Consider the following 15894-nt stretch of genomic DNA (forward strand, 5'->3'; position numbering starts at 1 on the left):
TTTTATTTCCCTTCCCTTCCCTTCCCTTCCCTTCCCTTCCCTTCCCTTCCCTTCCCTTCCCTTCCCTTCCCTTCCCTTCCCTTCCCTTCCCTTCCCTTCCCTTCCCTTCCCTTCCCTTCCCTTCCCTTCCCTTCCCTTCCCTTCCCTTCCCTTCCCTTCCCTTCCCTTCCCTTCCCTTCCCTTCCCTTCCCTTCCCTTCCCTTCCCTTCCCTTCCCTTCCCTTCCCTTCCCTTCCCTTTTTCAGATATGAGTCTATATTTTTTTAATTTATTAGTATTTTTTCTTTCTTAGAGTTTTAGCCCATAAAGTCTTGAATTTAAGAGAACTAAGCCTTGGCAAATGAAAAAGAAACAAAGGTAAGCAAGTCACTTTTGTGAGTTCAAATTTTATCCCAAGGCACTCAGACAAAGGAAAAAAAAAGAATTTTCATTTAATTTTTAATTTTAATTTGAAAATAAACAGTTTGATTCCACTAGATTCAGATGCTGCCTTAACAAGACATGCAAAACTTATTTTACTGATTAGTTAGTTCAAATACTGTTGTTGCGCGGTTAGGATTTTCAGGTTGTGAAACTATCTAAAAGGGAAAAAATAACTTTCAAGAAAGATTACTTCAGAGGAAGGAAAAAAACCCCATAAATCTTGTTTGGAAGTCTTAGAAGGAAAAAGTAAACAGCCTGTCACTTGCAAGTAGGGAGAAATTTTGAAGACTCTCAAGGCAGAAATCTTAACAGGCATTTCTGACTCATTTGATTTCCTGTCTTTTACTCTCCAGCAGGTACATCCGTGGTCAAGGTCACCTTTCTCTTAGTTAAGGAGTTTCTAATGATGCTTAGATGCCATGTTCAAATAGTTTCCCTTCAAAAAGGCTTCAAAATACAGCCCCTTCCTTTGGATCTCTGCATTAAATTACATGTTATGTTTTTGCAACAAGGGAAAAATGCAGGGACAGGTACCAAGTCCTTCTGCCCCCCAATACGCAGAATAAAAAATCTGCCTTTATAAATACAACACGGATGCTGACTGGCTGGAGCCTGCTTACCCTAATGAGCTTAAAATCTTATTTGCAGAGGACATCTGTCAAGGCAGAAGTGAGGTGCGCAAGTGCTCTTAATCCATTAGCTCTAAATCCGGCCGAGCTCTCACACTCCTTTTTTTGAATCAAAGAAGAAAACCCAAGTGGGAACGTACCATGGAAAAGGGTACAACTTCAAGAACAGATTCTATGCAATAAGCACATGGGATTTTAAGGAGAACAACAAAGGAAACTGACAACAAAATTGTGATCGTGATGGAAAACTCCTGAGAAACAGGCCAGTCTGCAGCTCATGATGACACAGTGAGTTCAGTTTTTACTTGTGTTTTCCCTAGTTCTTTTGGATTTTTGATCAAAAATAAAGACGAAGAAAAGATGGGCTGCACACCTTCTCACAGTGAGACTGCTGCAAGAAGTGGTCTTAAGGCTTTGAATAAACCCAAAAGTGTTTTGCCGATTGATTCAAGAGATAAAGGAATCCCTCTGCTGGTTAAAGGTTCATCTTGCTACAATATTGATGAATATGGGGTTCAGGGGAAGGACTACCTGGAAGAAGAGGAGGAGGATAGACTGTCAGATCTGGACAAAAATGATAATTTGCAGTTATCTTCCAAGGCTCATTCAGATTCCCAGATTTCCAGGGAAGAGAAGAAAATTGAGAGGACGGCCACAGATGCTGAAGTCGTTATGTCGGAACTGATTGAGTCTCAAAAGCACATCACTGAGTCCATAGAGATCAGAAAGCAAACCTCCTGCGAATCAGAAGCGTCAGCCTTCATCTGGGATGACAAGAATGAAAGCAACGCAAAGCAAATCCCAAAGAAAGGAAAGAAGAAAAAAACCCATAAGCTGGCAAAGCAAGGTCAACCCAACAAAAGTAAAGAAAAGTCCATTCTGGCCCCGTGCGAGACAGAGAAGAAGGTAGACTTCCCAGAACTGCTCGTCAAGGCGCACCAGAGTGCGTACGCCTACCTACATCCCAACCTCTCCAAGTATGAAACTATTCTGCACATGGCCAGCCAGGCCACCCAAACTCAGCTCTTCCTACAGCAGATGATCAGCTTCCTTGTGCTTCGCTTTGATGAAATCAACCAGCTCTTGGAAGAAATTGCCAATGATGGGGAAAATCTTCTCAAAGATGTAGGTGGGAATCTGGCATGGCCAGCAGAAAAGGATGACTTCAAGGAGCACCCTGATCTTCTGCAACAGCTACTGCAGTACACGGTCAACAAAATGCAGCTGGTGAGTGGGATGCTGGCCTCCCTCACGTCCAACGCCCTGCAGGAGACGTGCAGCTACCTGCAGTCTGCTGCAAGCAACTTGGAAGGCAAACTGAAAGCAAAGCAAAGCTTTGATGAGCACCTGCTACGGACAGTAAAGCTGCTCGAAGCCTCAACTGTGGGACCCTCTCAGCCCCACAGTGATGACAGGACTCTGTGTTCTGAGGACAGTGGCATTGGTGTGGACAATGAATCCCTCAAAGAGTTCAGTGCTCTCAGCCAGCATGGAGGACAGCCAGGTGACTCCTGTGCACAGGGACATCCATCCCGAAAGCACGGCAGAACAGCGGAGCGTGTGGATGGTGGGACAGCCCCTGTGGGCACAGCTGCGTCCCACGGCTGTGCTCTTGACAGGCCCTTTAAAGGTGTGCTTCATTCACCTGTGCAAAGCAGGGAGGCGACCTCTTGTCAGCATGGACTAGCAGAAGGCACTTCCACTGTGCCCCAATATGCAAGCTTGAACAAAAGCCGTCCCAACAACTCCTTGCAGTCTGATTCTACTCAGGAAGGTGAACATTTCAAAATCTGTGAATCAACAGATTTTCTTTCTGATGAGGATGAGGATGATGATGATGATGATGAAGAAAGCACACTGGGGGAGGATGATGACAACACAAGTTTATCAGAAATGGGAAAGGATGCTCTGCCAAGGTCCCTGTCTTCACCTGCACTCACTGATAGCATTCAAAGGCAGTCCATCAAAAGGACAGAGAATGCAGATACAGAAGAAATCATTTTGAAGATGAAAGATGCCATCAGTGAAAAAATCAAGTTTGTCCCAGCTAAATCAAGGCGTAAAGAATGGATAGAGGATGAGAGCGGAAGGGCAGTCCTAGCAAAAAGGCCCAGTACAGCAACAGGCAGACAGAGAAGGTTTGGGAAACAACGACGGTCCAGGTCAGAGGAGTCCCTCAGAAGCCAGGCAGAGGACCCAACTCTCCTGGAGCTTCAAAGGACTCAAAAGGAGCTCAGCAAAAGGCTGGAAATGTTGTATGGAAAGGATATAGCTAACAACCTGGAGCTCTGGAAATCAAGAACAGCACCTTATTTGCAGGATGAGCAAATTTCATCTAGGTCCTCCCGCAAGCTGAAGTCAGGCCTCTCAAAAAATTTCAGCATCCTGCCTAACCAGGATAAAGTCCCTTTGTTCACATCTGATCAAAACCCTGTTCCTCCACTGAATGAAAAGAGAGCCAGGAAGCCTGTAAGAGCTCCTGTGCCTGCTCAGGAGACATCAGGAGGCAAAGAAAACGAGCCTCCTGGAGCACAAATGTTGAGTGGCAGCAGCTGTACCCCCCGGCAGTCTGTCAAAAAACTGATTGAAACCTTCAGTCCTACTGATGATCTTGCAAAAGCCACACCTCTAAGATCCTTAGGACCAATAAAGTGCATCAGAAAATTTGGACTTCCAGTCATCCCACCCACCACTCCCTTTCAGAGGGGCCTGGCACCTTTAAATCTTAAGCATCGTATTTCACCAGTAGAAGACACAAATACCAATGATGCTTCTTCTAGCTTTCCAAATGCCTTTCTTCCTGCACCACCTGCAGAATCAAGCAAGAAGGACACAAAGGAAGAGACTGATGAAGACACCGAGAACCTGCCACCTCCACCACCTGAAATGTTAATGGACACTTCTTCTGAAAATTTATCCGAGCCTGAAGAAACTGCAAGAATAGAAGGAAACTCTTCAGAAGATGCCAAAAAGACCACCAAACCAGAATTGCATGCTGCTAAGAGATCACAAGTTTCCCCAAAAATGAAAGCTTCCATTCAGTCCATTGACTTACTGCCAAGTAAAAATGTCAGCGGCCCCAGTGCAGTGAATAATAAAGGTCCAAGGAACACCAGGTCAGGGGATGAGAAACCGCACAGGTACTCCCTGGAGCTGAACCCGACCAACGTGCGCATCCCCAGCCAGGAGGAGATATTAGCAACCCAGAGGAAAGAGGCCGCGGATTTGTACAAGCAAACCCATAAAATTATTCCTCTTCAAAATCCCAGCGGGGTTTCAAACTCACACAGCAACAGCTCAGAGAGCAAGGGGCCCAACCCACCTGCGCCTTCAGTGCCGAGCCAGAAGCACGGCTCTCCCGATCCACTCCGGAGCAATGAGAAAGGCTCACTGTTCGCCAGGAGGGTCTCCCCAACGAGAACTCCTCCTTCTTCACCAACTGAGAAATGGCTGTTCAGCCCCCCCGCGCATCACAGGCATTCCCTGCAGGCTTTTAGCAGCACGCAACCGAGCTCACCCGTGATGCAGAGGAAACCCAGTCCCCCCTCTAGCCCCAGGATGCCCAGCCCACCTTTGCAGAAGAAGCTGCCCTCTCCGCCACCACAGCGAAAACCGCTCAGCCCTCCTGTGGGGCACAAGCAAAGCTCAGCAGCAGCCCCGCGGCTGGCAGGCTCCCCCGCTCCATTCCCCACCACCCCCTCCCCACCAGCCTCCCCATCTCGCTCCTACAAGGGGCCAAGAGCTGGGCTGGACGCTGGGGACGAGCACCAGCTCTCCTCCTCCAAGAGGGTCAGCAATGTCCGCTCCATATTTTGCCCTGCCACCTCTTCCTTATTCGAAGCCAGACCTCCAGTGGTACCCAGCAAATGGCCTGCCGAGGTGACCAGCCAGCCTGAAGCTGCATCCCATTCCCAAAGGAGCAGCCTGCTGTTCCGGCAGCCCAGAGACCGGACCAGGAAGCTGTCCCTGAGCAGCACCAATCCTCAGCCGTTCGTAAGGAGAAGTTTCTCTGACCGCCGACCAGGGGTCCAGCCTCATCTCCCAGCTCCTCTAGCTGCTGGCAGTGAACCCGCACTTAACCAAGCAAGGTAAGGAACTGCATGCCAGAAAAACAGACTTACAGCACTGTGTGGGCTTTCTCACTTCTGATGGGAATTTAATGTTGTTAAGAGGTTTTCCAGAAAGGTGTCCTGTTCATGTGCAGAAAAGATAGCACAGTAGCTGGACTGGATGATCATTGTCAGTCCCTTCCAAACTGAAATAATCTGTTCTATTTTCTTGCCTCAGATTTCAATAGACTACCAGTCTGAGTGAAGGGAAGAGGTAACTTTCCATGGCTTGCTCAAGCCTTACCCTTACACAGAAGCTGTGACAGGCACCTCAGGGAAAATTTCGTGTTGGTTTCATGGCACAGAACTCTCCTTATTTGTGTGGGGGCTAAGGGCATCCACATTCAATTCTTAAAAGCTCTGAAGTAGCCCTCAGGTTATAAACATAAATATTTATGAGAAGATAGGCTTGAGCCAAGAGGAGGGGTGTTGTTCTGTCATCAGCTTCTAATCCAGTATGAACTGTTCACCTGAAAGCTGTGAGAGAATGTTTCAAGTCAGCTGTAGGCAAGGATCTGTGTGGACGTAATTATAGGCTGGAATTTTGAGCTTCTTGTGCACACTTTCAGACCTAGATGCTGATGTCAAGTCTTCTGGGTCCACAGCCCAAGCCCAGTTTTCAAACTGGAAAAGCATCCCATGGCTATTGGAGATTCACTGCTCTGAAAAAGAAATCAAAACATCAGCACATACCAGTCCCATGTTTGCAAAAAGTGTGGCCTCATTTAAAAATGGGCTTAGCCTTAAATTTTGTTTATCACCTAAAAAAAAAAAAATCATAAAACCAGCCAGGAAACAGAAGTGGGTATTTGGGAATACTCAAAGATGTGTAAGAACCTGGAAGTACAGTGTTGTTATTCTAGTTTCTTAGCATCTTAGGATGTGTAAGTCAATTAAGCTTTAAGCTTCTCCGGTAACCTTTCCACACACGAGCAGTATTTTTGCTCTTGCCCCAGAAGAGCTGCAGTCACGTGAGGAGGGATAGGGATTGCCAGATCAACCCCAACAGGATGAAATTGCACTTGTAGGTGCACAAGCAGTCAGGGCGCTGTGAGCACAGGGACAATCATGGGCACTGAAGACAGATGTCCAGGCATTCCCACCCCCAAGACAGAATAAGGACTGAGTATCCCATGCTGGCAGTAGAGGGATGTGCTGAGCAACACATGTAAAAAACACTGGGAAATGCAAATCATTTGGTATTCCAAGTTCTAATATTGCATTGTAGTCTGACATTTGAATATTTCCTAAAATTGCTTACAGTGTTGCTGAGTTTTCTGTTGTTGTTTTTGTGTACTGTGTGAAGTCAGCTTTGTCTACTGTGGTGCCTGCCAGCAGAAATAAATGTTTTCAAAAGAGGTTTTATGTAAAACCTTGCAAGACAAAAGCCCCTGCAGTTTTATGGATAAATTTCAAAATCAGTCTATTATAAATTGTTAGCTAATTTATACCTCAGTGGGGTGTATTGTTTTTCTATCATAGTCTCTCAAAACATAGTGAGTAATACAAAAAAACCTCACAGTAAATAAAATCATCCCTTTCATAAAAAAGTCATATATCCTAGTGTTATGATCTACAACTATTTTGGAAGAATGAAATATATCCTGGGTCAAATTCAGCTTATCATTTATCCCAATGAACATCAACAGTAGTACTAGTCAGTTATACCAAATTTATATCAACATAAGCAAAAAGGAAATTCAGGCCATTAATTACCACACACACTGATTTAAGATGCAGTACACAACTGTGTGTTTTCTTACACCCAAAATAAGCTGCCTGGAGTAAATTTTATGAACCTTGCATTGAATGGCCTAACATGAATATCACAGCCAACGTGCTGATGGGCAGAGAAGGACCATTTTAGGAATTAACACAGGGAAAACGCTCTGAGAGCTCTTCACATCACTGCAGGTCCTGTCCTTCTGCTGAGGACTGGGGTGGTTGCCACAGCTGTGAGCACCACATCAGCCTGTGCAGATGCTGAGCATTGCTTGTTTAGCAGGTGCCTTAAGAGACAAAGCACCACACTCTGATCCATCTTTCTCCTACAAGCTCATTAAACAGCCAGGACTTTCTTTGCTTTTTAATTCATCCAGCTGACAGAGAAAATCTCAAAATGTCTGAACCTAAATCTAAACCCAAACCTAAACCTAAACCTAAACCTCCTCATTCTAGCAATGTTTGCATCTGATCTCAAATTCACAAGCCATTACCACACAGCGGTCAGTCTCCTTTCATTCATTTCTTCCCTTGCTTTACCTCCTCTTTCCAAATATAACAATGCCTTTTTTTGTCTCTGTGGGTTTTTTCTGTGTTATTTTTCTGTGTTATTTTTCTGTGTTATTAGCAGCTTCATTAGTAAAAGGGAGAGGACATAGAGTCAAACCTGAGATACTATCAATATTTTATAGGTAAAGCACTCTGAAGACCAGTGAGTTATCCAGTTTCTCCCATGCTCACAAACTCAGGGATATAGGAGATATATCCCCCCACTTTTCCCATGCCAAATTAAAACATCCGTTTGCTGAGAAGTAGGTTGCCAAAGATAATCTGGCAGAGCTTGTACAAACAAAAAGAGGCAGCTGAGTTGCCTCTCCCACACACCCCCTTTTAGCGGAAACACGCACAAAAAAGAAGCAACTTCCATCTCATTTTACAAGCTGGCATTGATGGGCATTAAATGTCAGTGTTGTGCACAGATTCGTGTGTCTCCTGCACACTGATTGCTCTCCTAGGAGGCAAATCCACTCTTTTTCCAAGCAGGTCTTCTGCCCATTTTTCCCTTCTGTTGTAAGGAATATCAGGACTTAAAATATTATTAACCCTAACTAGGGCTGGAGCTTTTGGATTTAGTCTTAGGGTACCTGACAAGAACTTCAGTTCTCAAGTCAGTACAACGTGTTCCTGTTTGAACATCCTCCAGCTGGATAGACTGAGATAACTTTGCTGGTTTCTAAGCTTGGTCATTTTAAAACAATCAGCAATTACTGGCACCTCAGTAAGGCACAACATGTACACCTGCTCTGCTCACAGAAATTCTGTTAATCTGTAACACAGTTTCTGTGTATGCACCTTAACAGAACAGTATTTCACTGAGGCTGCTCCTCTCCCAAGTGGTAGAGCAGAGAGAAAAGATAAAATGCTATTGTCTTTAACATACTGTTCAATGAGAGCTTGAGAATGGATTGGGTTGACTGAATCAGGCTCAAAGCAAGTAGCCCAAATGAGCCCTTTTGCAGCTGGGGGATGTTTGAATCTGGCTTCGTTTCATGGCTGGACATGTATCACAAATCTCTTCAGTTATCAGTTCAACTCACTAAAGTCCTAGCAGTTAAGAATAGGAACATAACAGCTTGAAAACTCATTCAGTTTAGCAGTTTATATATTTAAAATACAATAATGATTCCCAGATAGCTCTGAAACATTTCCCCATGTTGAACTTAAACCACATGAATTAGCTGCAGCAACACAGGGCACGTTCACACACTTCAGCAGGAAGGTGCAGGGCATGAGATACCATAACTAGATCCACTGCTATGATCAGTCTTGATACATAAAGTCCCTGTACCCCTAGGGAGTGCCAGAGCAACCTCAAGAACATCATTTACACTTCCTGTGTCTCTGTGCTCCTGTCACCAGAGTGAGAGTGGCAGATTTACAGTACCAGAATTCCCCTCCCATGGTCATGCTGGTGTGCTCAGGAATCATTGTAACCGGGCTAAGCAGATGCACGTCAGAGATAAAACCTTTCCATTCCTTCAGCAGTCTGAAAAAGACTTTTCACTCAAATCTGCCCCTATCTGCAGGGAAATCCAGTCTCACACCGATCCCCTGTTAAACATACAAAATGTTTTCTTCCCAAGAGAGGTCTGGGAGGGAAGAGTACAGTGCATTTGGCATGACAAGAGTAAAATCTGGATGCTGCACATAAAGAATGTCTGTTCAGGAGGAGACGGGGAATGACAGGGTGTCGTGAACCATTTGTGCTTTGTGGGTTAACATGGTTTAATCACTGCTGTTTTAAAAAGTCACGATTCATTAGCCTCTTAAGCATCTTTCCTTCTGCAGCTTGGAGAAGAGCCCTAGGAAAGCAGGTGACTCTTGGAACAGCTCTGGTGTTCCTGAAGCCAAAGAATCCCACAGATCTGCTTCCCACCCCGAGCTGTTTGTCGTGGGCCAGGGGCTGCAGAGGGACTGACAGCAGAAGCACCCCAGAGGCAGAGGCACGAGCAAGGCCAGAGGCCCTGGAGGGACGAAACACCCTCACCCAAGCCTCCAAAACGCAGCTTCATCTTCTCTTGCAAGGAAACTATCTGATGGGATTGCATCAAAAACCTCAAACTGGGCTCAACACTCTACTGAAATACCAGCCGGCTGCTTCTCCTTACATCCGTGGTTTTGCTCAGAGATCTATATGGAGCAAAAGAAACACTTTGTAGGTAGGTGAGTCTGAGGCAAATTTGGCTGAGGAAGACAGGACCTACGGCCAAGACTTTTTTCCGCAGTTTAGAGAAAAGAGTTAAAAAAACTAATACAAATTATCATTGTTCAGCATGTTATTTATTCGGTAGGCATCACTGTCTGTGTAAAAAGAGCTGCTTTTCCAGGAGGGAGATAAAACCCTGAACCAATTGAGTGTTCCTGCATCCATGGCTTCAATAAATTCCACATTTTTTACCCTAGGAGTTTTTCAACATGCAGGGAGAGAATAATGTCATATACAAGTTAAAACAAAGCAACCCCATTTAAGGGAAAAAAATTAGGGATCTTACTCCCTCAAAAAAGCCTTTGATCCTCTAAATCACCTTTGATTACCAGATAATCTTATCACCTCTAGTTTCCAGGGGACAAGGCTTAATCCTGATTAGAGTAGTTTTGCAATAGCCTGATCAAACAACATTATAAATCATGAGGCATCTAAGGACACATTTTGAGGTTTTGTTGGGGTTTGTTTTTCTTTTTTTTTTTTTTTTGTAAAAGAAAAAGATGCCACCATGGAGAGTCCTGTTCTCCCTGAAGAAGGGGTTTTTTTTTTCTGATTTATGCAGTTTGAGGGTATCTATTATAATTTCAGTGAATAGTTTAGACAGATTCTTGTTAATAAAAACACAAGTTACTCACAGTCAATTAATCCTAAGCTTTTACAGCGTTCACTGAAATACCGTCTCAAAAATTACTAGATCTTCCTTACCTACCTAACACATCATCATGGTTAATATGCAACTTTTAATTTAATAATAAACTTCTAATGTAGTTTTAGGTTCATTTGACATGTTTTCATCTACAACTTTAGTACAGAGTAAGATCTGCTAAAAAAATAAAAAAAGACATTTGTATCATAATTTGTTAGGAATAGTTTCAGTTTTTCCTATAGTTTTCATCAAGGTGGTGTCTGGGAACTTTACCTCACACAGCATTTTTACTCCTCCTGCCCACCTTCATGATGGGGGAATGGAGCTTCACTTTCTCCAGGGTTACTCTCTGGATCCTGAGCTCCGGAGTTTTAGTCCCGTGCCTTAACCACAAGCATCTTTCACTAAGTACAGTGCCATTTTGCAGAATATACACAAGGAAACCTTAATTTTTATGTTTAAAGTAGGGGTTTGAATATAGAGAAGCAACTCGCAGTGAACAGATAATTTGGATGGTCAGGGGTTTATGAGCTTAAAGAGGCCAAGCAGCCATACCCATACAGACATCAACCAATCCACTGTGTGATCACACAGGCAGATGCACCATCCCCTGACAAGCTGGAAAACCAGCAGGGAGATACTGCAAAGCTGCAAAGCTGCAAAGCAGTGTAAACTCTGCAAGTTAGTCCTCCCCCTCCTTAGAAGTGCAGTTCTCTCCCTTCTGGGTAAGAATACAAATGTTTTTTTGCATACATTTTGGGTTGGTTTGTTCTGCTGGCAGTAACCCCCCCAAGAACAGAAGCAAATCAGAAACATGACAGCAGGAAACTGGCACTTTGCATGCCTAAATGCAGCTTTGCAGAGGAAAACAGAGCAGAGTGGAGGAACATCTCCTCAGCTACTACAATCAGTTCATCTCCTCATGCTGAAACTTCCCAGCACCCCGAGGGGAATAAGAGAAAGATTTCTTTATATCCTTCAAGCAGAAGATTCTGCTACAGCAGCACATGGGGCAACACTTCAGCAGTCAAGCTGGAAACCTCCTCCCACATGTGCTCTCTGGACATGGAGTCAGCCAAAGCATCTTTGTCCAAGACCAGGCTCCCCCTTGAAGATGTGTGCATGAGCTGGCATCCTAGCACTTCATCCCTCCCGGCTCTGACTGAGACTGTGGTCATCAGGAGGCTCCTTGCAAACACAGTCCCACCCAAAGACTGTAGCTGCTGCAGGATTCTGATGCTGCCCAAAGGATGCTGCAGCAAACTGCTCATTGTACGCAAGACACAGCTTCTGGGGGAGTGATCTGCAAATTTGTAACGTGAACTCATGATTACCTGTAGTTAAGAGATTCTCTTTAGTCCAGTAATGTACACGACTCTTGCAAAAAAAATGTGTTTACCTTCATTTTGTATTGCAAGCATGAAATTTAGATTAACTGTAGTATGGAGGAAATGATAGTTTGTCTCACCGCTGTTTTTTAAAAAAATAATTTTTTATCAGGTTTTTTGGTCAACAGTTAAATTTTTCACAAATACAACATTTCTGGAATACAGCTGTTTTATAAGACCAGGCTTAATTTTAACATTTATTTTTTACAGATGTAAATAAATCAGAGGTTTTACATACAAGGTATGCATTTGATCTCCCATATTCTGTATGCAACCAGTTTCAATCTTACCGAATGTTATACTGTTGATGCATTCCTTAGTGCACTAACTAGTGCCCTGAACTATAAAAAGTCCATTTGCTTCCCCTTCCCCGATCTCAGCACAAGCTTGTCTTGTGTTTTGCTGGTACATCGATTAACTCAGATTGCATTTCCATTCAGTAAATATGTCTTTTTTTAGGCTACAAGATCCAACCTGGGCACTGACAGACCAGAGCACAGGTCAGCTGTGTTTCCACCCCTCCCCTGCCCTGATTTAAGCCGGAGTTAGCAGTCTCGTACTCACTTCAGCTGTGTAAAATCACAGATAACTCAGAGGGCAGTGGCTTGGTCCTAAGGGTTAAAATCAGAGTGCCCTGGCTGCAGTGGAGTCAGATTGCAGAGGGTTTGAGCACGGAGTGAAGCAGGATCAGGTTTCCAGCCAGGGCTTCTTCATAGCTGTGAAAAGAGCAGCCAGCAGCCCTGTGCTGCGCTTTATCTGCAGACCTTTAAAAAGTTGGCAGCTGCCCATGTTTCCAGTGACACTGCTCAAATCTCAGACCTTGAAGGGGGTTGTCATTTCATTCCCTTGGCATCTGAAGGTGACTAGAACACTAAGGCACCACACCCACTCCGGTTTCTTTTTTCTGACTTCGAGAACTACCTCAGATAGCCTGGAGGAGATTGAGGGGAGACCTCATTGCAGTCAACAACTTCCTTATGAGGGGAAGCAGAGGGGCAGACACTGATCTCTTCCGTGTGGTGACCAGTGACAGAACCCAAGGGAAAGGCCTGAAATTGTGTCAGGGGAGGTTTAGGTTGGGTATTAGGAAAAGGTTTTTCACCCAGAGCGTGGCTGGGCATTGGAACAGGCCTCCCAGGGTAGTAGTCACAGCACCAAGCCTAGCAGAGTTCAAGAAATGTTTTGAGAACATGCTCAGGCACATGGTGTGAGTCTTGGGGTGTTCTGTGCAAGACCAGAAGCTGGATTCAGTGATCCTTGTGAGTCCCTGTCAATTCAGGATATTCTGTGATACTGTGATCAGCAACATAGCTGAGAATGCTGAGCTGGTTATCAATAAATTCAGCATACTCAGTACTGCCATACCTCTTAACATTCAAGGCATTTCATAACTATTTATGAAGTTTTACCATTAAGAGAAATACTCTCAGAAGATCTCACCTTTGCTGTAGCGGGTTTGGTTCACCAATTTGAGTTCCCCAGCCAACTCAACAGTTAATGTGGTGGGTTGAACACTGGCCAGGGCACCCACAAGAATTATTTACTCCTTTTCTGCTGCAAGACAGAATTAGGAGAAGAGCAAGGCAGGCTCAAAACTTTAAAGGGTATAAAGAAAACTTTATTTAAACAGAACAGAAAGAAAATGAAAAAAAATAAGAATCAGAACAAAACCTTCAGAACACTTCTCCTCCCCCACCCAACTCCTCTTTCCTTTCACACTGACAATGCACAGAGACAAAACCTGGGACTTAGGTCAGTTTATCAACTCTTTTAGAGTCCTTCATCAGTTCTCTTAGAGAGAGGAGTCTCTTTTGCCCCATCATGGAGAAACATTCCACACAAAACAGTTCTCTCATGGCCCCAATTCTCACGAGTAGCACCTGTCCGGAAATCTGCATTCATGAAGGCCCTCCTATCTCAAGCAACCTTCTCACAGCTGTGTTTAAGGGCTATGTCTAACTTATGGGTACTGTTTTAAGAGTGAGCTGTTCAAAAGCAAAGGTTCTCTTCATCTATCTCTGACATCATCTTCACCTCTGGGAACAGAGGTTTTCTTCCTTCCCTGGGGGCGAAGGGTCTTCATCACTCTCATCTCTCTCTCCCTTTCTGTTCAAGCTTCTCATGAAGTCATAGCTATTACAACATTTACTTACTTCAGCACAAATGCCTTTGCTCATGTCTGCAATTTGAACACTCCATCTCCCCATACTGTTTCCATTAATTAAAGGGATATTGTAGTGTATCACAGTCCATTACCATGGTCTTGCAAAAGAATTTCAGCCCAAGGCTAAGGCATCTCCTCATTCTCCTCCCATCTGGGACTTGACTCCTTCTTCACTGACCTTGGTGTCTTTATGTTGATTTTTGACGCGTCTTCACTCTGTCCTTTTCTTTCACTTGAGAGAGGATGAGTGCTCTTCATCTGTGCAATGAAAGAGTTAACCTCTCACCCAGGGCCTGCAGAGGTCATGATGGTTTGTGCTGGGTGGTGGCCCAAGCAGTCACGGTGATGGATTCCGGCCGCCTGGGGCTGTGCCAAGATCTCGAGGCTTGGCCAGAATGGTGCTGCAGCAGAGGCAGGGCCCAGCCTGGCCCAGAGGGGGAGAACTGTCCCAGGGCAGGATGTTAACAGCCCCCAGGGCAGCATGTTAACAGCCCCGGGCCCAGCCTGGCTAGGACAGGGCCCCCCTTGGCCTCCCCTCTCCCTGCCTGGCAGACCCTGGGGCCCAGCCCAGCTGGGACAGGGCACGGGGGGCTCCCTGGGAAAGACCCAGCCCCTCAGCAGGGCCCACCCAACCTGGCCCAGCCACACAGAGGGGCCCAGGTGAACCTGTTCACTGTTCCCAGGCTGAAAGAAAAAAAGAGCCTTTTCCTTGGCTTGTTCGTCTTAAAATATGAATCTCACAGAGGCATATTCAGCTCTTTAATTGGTTTAACACATAGTCAATATTCAAACTGGCCACTGACTGGTTTTGTCAGGCACAGGGGAAAGTGCTAGCAGCTTCCCTTAGAAAAATCATTTCTGTGGGTGGCTTCTTCCCGCCTCCCCAAATATCAATCAGTGCAAAACCAGCACATTTTTGCAATAAGCATATTTCACTGGAAGCAGGGAACTGCAGAACAAGAACTGTCATTTTGAAACCACCTTTATTTAAAGGCAATTTAGCTTGAAGCATCCACCAGAGTTCATATTTTCCAGAACAGCCCCCCCGCTTCATCCTATTAGCTTCCTTAATGAAATGTACCCCTTTCCCAAATCTTTAATTGTAGCTACAAACTCCATTTCAGCCACACACCTTGCTTTGAGGAGCCTGAACACAGCATAGGCTTCAGAGAACCACTGGAGAGGACCCAAGCTCCTTCCAAATTACATGTTCCGGCAACCACTACAACTGCCCGTGCTCCTGCAATTCCAGAGGGCACAACATGGGATTTTTTGCATTACAGAAATCGCAGTGCAACTCCAGCAAAAGCAGAGTCTACCAGCCTTCACCATCAGCCCCCCCTTTTCAGAAAGTCAGATTCACTAAGGACAGGAACCTTGATCTGATGACAGGAATGTCCAACTTGAAGCAGCTGAAATGGTCATCCATTCCTGTACCAGACAGTCTGTGTGAGATCATTCCAATTTGGTTTAGCTCTACACCACCTTTTTGGGGAGGGTGACAAATGGTCTCACCCAATTGTGACAGGAAGATTTTCAATACTTTTATTGATGTGGACATGAAAAGAGTCCTGGTTCTGCCAGTTTTCCTGCTAGGAAATAGAGTCTGCACTAAGCTTCTCTCTCCAGTCCCCTCCTCCCAGAGAGCAGGGAACCAACACCCCAAAGGCCACAGATCAGTTTCTAGGAGATGTGATCTTGGTTTATGCAGAGACAAAAGGGGCAAAGGGCAAGGCTGCACACAAAGTGAGTCTTCCTTATCACCAAGTCCTCTTCCATGCAAGGAAGGGTGAATACAGTAGCAAGCCGATGTTTCATCGCCCACCCACAACCTGGCTATGAGGCTGTGTGCAATCTCCACAGCTTTTGGGTGCATTTCTCAAATGTCTACATACTGATGTTGTCAGCAATCAGGGATTCTCTAAGAACTAGTTGTGCATCTAAACCTTTCCTTATTTTCTCCCTTTCCATGTCACTCTCCTCCTCTCCAACAACACATTTTGCTTCTATTTGTTTCTACTTAACCAAGGTAATTGAGATACTTGTT

The 15894-nt window shown here is 44.9% G+C and overlaps 1 protein-coding gene across 1 annotated transcript; it reads left to right on the forward strand.

Annotated features, from left to right (window-relative positions):
- The first annotated feature begins 1411 nt into the window (after positions 1 to 1411).
- PCARE (photoreceptor cilium actin regulator) lies at positions 1412 to 11754 on the forward strand. Its single transcript, XM_063391918.1, has 2 exons — positions 1412 to 5139; positions 9232 to 11754. The coding sequence occupies exons 1-2, from the start codon at positions 1412 to 1414 to the stop codon at positions 9359 to 9361; spliced, it is 3858 nt and encodes a 1285-aa protein (XP_063247988.1). The 3' UTR covers positions 9362 to 11754.
- The last annotated feature ends 4140 nt before the right edge of the window (positions 11755 to 15894 follow it).

This window comes from Prinia subflava, chromosome 2 (assembly GCF_021018805.1).
Source record: "Prinia subflava isolate CZ2003 ecotype Zambia chromosome 2, Cam_Psub_1.2, whole genome shotgun sequence".
In the NCBI taxonomy this organism is placed as follows: Eukaryota; Metazoa; Chordata; class Aves; order Passeriformes; family Cisticolidae; genus Prinia; species Prinia subflava.